Source organism: Myzus persicae, unplaced genomic scaffold (genome assembly GCF_001856785.1).
Source record: "Myzus persicae strain clone G006 unplaced genomic scaffold, MPER_G0061.0, whole genome shotgun sequence".
NCBI classification, from domain to species: domain Eukaryota; kingdom Metazoa; phylum Arthropoda; class Insecta; order Hemiptera; family Aphididae; genus Myzus; species Myzus persicae.
This window is the reverse complement of record NW_019102281.1, coordinates 1-2,957: the sequence shown is the minus strand read 5'-3', so window position 1 is coordinate 2,957 and position 2,957 is coordinate 1. Positions and strand designations below refer to the sequence as shown.

Below are 2,957 nucleotides of genomic sequence, written 5' to 3'. Positions count from 1 at the left end.
TAGCTTTTAGATAAAATGAACTCGCATTTACAATAACAATATTCTTTAGTATCTGCCGAAAGGATACAATCTGCATAGGTTATATTTATTAATTATTTTACAATTGCATATAAAATCTCACAAACACCATTCGGTGGTTGTATTTAATTTAAAAACACATATTGGTTTTAGTAATCAGAATACAGATAGCAGAAAAATCAATTTTCATGTTTTAGGGAAATTAACTTGATATACTTTAACAGATATTGGTTTTAAATCAATTTTCATATAATATGACTTCTTCTGGAGTTTGTTATTTGTATCATAATAACATATTAGCATCAGTTATCACGGAATGGAGCTCTTTTTTATTAACAGTATCAAATATCAATAACAGTAACTGTTATTTTTGGTGTAACAGTAACAGAAATTGATAACAAATTGCCCTCACTAGGCCGTCTGCTATCTTCACTCGACAGTTTAATGTTAACAGATAATATGAAAATATGGTGGCCCTGAAAAGGGCCGTTTTAGATGGGTAGATATAAAGTTTTTTTAAGCTTTCTTCTCGGTCTTCTTGGGCAAGAGAACGGCCTGGATGTTTGGCAACACACCGCCTTGAGCGATGGTTACTCCGGACAACAATTTGTTCAATTCCTCATCGTTCCTGATTGCCAATTGCAAATGTCTGGGGATGATACGAGATTTCTTGTTTTCTCGGGCGGCGTTACCTGCCAACTCCAAAACTTCAGCTGCCAAGTACTCCATGACGGCGGCCAGGTACACCGGTGCTCCTGCTCCGACACGTTCGGCGTAGTTTCCTTTTCTCAACAGACGATGAATACGACCGACCGGGAACTGGAGTCCGGCACGGGACGACCTGGTCTTGGATTTGCCTCCCTTTTTGCCTGCTTTGCCGCGTCCGCTCATGATTGTAATATGGTATTTCGTTTAACGACTGTGTAGTGCTGAATACGAGTGATGACTGATGCCAAAATTCATTGTGTCGCACATTATATAGCCAATAATTGGATAACAATTCTGCGATTAGATAAATTGATAGTTTAGACGAGTTTACTTGACACCGTTTACCAAGTAATTGTTACTAAACAATGCGGTTTTTAACTGGCATTCTTGTGTAGTTCGTTCGTGAAGAAACAATTTTTTTTAACCGTTACGTTACTAACGTTCAATCCTGTTTAGTCCGTCATACTTACAAATTCTTGGCCAATAAACGATCACATATAAGTTTGGTTTGGTTATATATACTCGCAGTTGTATAGACCACATATCACTCAGGTCCCGACAGTTCAGTTGTTAGCATCTTATTTCTACATCTAGACCAGACATGGCTCCAGGAGGAAAATCCGCAGGCGGTAAAGCGATGAAGAAGTCAGGTAAGGCGCAAAAGAACATCGCCAAGTCCGATAAGAAACGCAGGCCCAAGAGGAAAGAGTCGTACGCCATTTACATTTACAAAGTGTTGAAACAAGTGCACCCAGACACCGGCGTTTCCTCAAAGGCAATGAGCATCATGAACAGCTTCGTCAACGACCTTTTCGAACGGATTGCTTCTGAATCCAGTCGTCTGGCTCACTACAACAAGCGTTCGACCATCACCAGCCGGGAAATCCAAACCGCTGTCCGACTCTTGTTGCCCGGCGAATTGGCCAAGCACGCTGTAAGTGAAGGTACTAAAGCCGTCACCAAGTACACGAGCTCCAAATAATTTCTACTGCTCCTCAATCCATAACGTTTAAAACGGCCCTTTTCAGGGCCACTACATTTACAAAAATAATAGCATGTCAATTTTAACATAATATGTATCAAGCAAATAGTTCTTTACAATTGGAGCCCATCATATTGGACAATAATTACCCCTTATCTTTTTAACTTATTTGAAAATCAAATGTTATAGGTAGTTAGGTAGTACAATACATTATAATAACAGCGTAAATAAAATATAGGCAAATCAATTTAAAATAAATCTCTATTATCTATTGTGATGGACATAATCGAGTTGTCACTCGAATTTTTCAATTGCTATTAGTAATAGGTATTAGTTATTTTTCGAATTGTAGGTGATTGATATATTTTCATAATCGAGATAGGTATCAATCGAAATAATCACGCAAAATGTTCAATTAATATGATAACTTGGAAAAAAAAGTTTGTTATTTGTTATTTGTCGGTATTCGTAATACCTAGTCAAAATTATCAATAGAAATAAAAATGTACATAATTCATAATCTCATTTTTTATTTTTTTTTATTTAAATGTTAACCTGACAAATTATTTTAGACATAAATAATAATCAATTTAAAATAAATCTCTAATTCGATGGCTACGGATGAAAACCTCGTAAGTTTTTCTTTCTATTGGATGCACTGTATTATTGTGCACAGTTTGATATCATAATATAGTAATATTTCGCGCCAATCTCATAAGATATCGTACAAAAACAAAACCTCTTATCTATATTATAAATATCAAAAGCTCGTAACTCGACTATAATATTATTATTATGAATGTTATAAGCACATAACTTTATTTATATTATTTTGTTTTGGTAATTTTGTTTTACTATAATCCATCACAATCACAGTGTTTATTATTAAGTATACTAAACTACTTTTGATATTTTTTGTTAGGTATAGGTATTACATATTTAGGTATAGTAACTATTAGTTAACTGTAAGTTATTAGGTACTACTTCTTGTGAAATAAATAAGAGTAGGTACCTAGATATTATAAATCAGTTATTATGTCTCTTTTACCTGACGACGAAATTCAACACCTTTTAAATAATATGAATAGTTCAGATGAGGATTGTGGTAATTATTAAGTTTTTATATTAGTATATTTAATATTATATTATTTGTATTTATGTGTAAAATTATTACACGTCTTGATAGAATTTGAGGGTGAAAATGTGATTGAAGGCAGTCAAAATATTATTGATGATTTTCCTACTGTTG

General features: G+C 34.1%; 2 protein-coding genes across 2 annotated transcripts; one reads left to right on the top strand and one right to left on the bottom strand.

The window, feature by feature from the left end:
• Positions 1-493: 493 nt before the first annotated feature.
• On the bottom strand, positions 494-991 carry LOC111031730 (histone H2A-like). The gene has a single exon (XM_022311796.1). The coding sequence runs from the start codon at positions 907-909 to the stop codon at positions 535-537; it is 375 nt and encodes a 124-aa protein (XP_022167488.1). The 5' UTR covers positions 910-991; the 3' UTR covers positions 494-534.
• Positions 992-1,251: 260 nt separating this feature from the next.
• Positions 1,252-1,753, top strand: LOC111031729 (histone H2B). The gene has a single exon (XM_022311795.1). The coding sequence runs from the start codon at positions 1,328-1,330 to the stop codon at positions 1,706-1,708; it is 381 nt and encodes a 126-aa protein (XP_022167487.1). The 5' UTR covers positions 1,252-1,327; the 3' UTR covers positions 1,709-1,753.
• Positions 1,754-2,957: the final 1,204 nt, after the last annotated feature.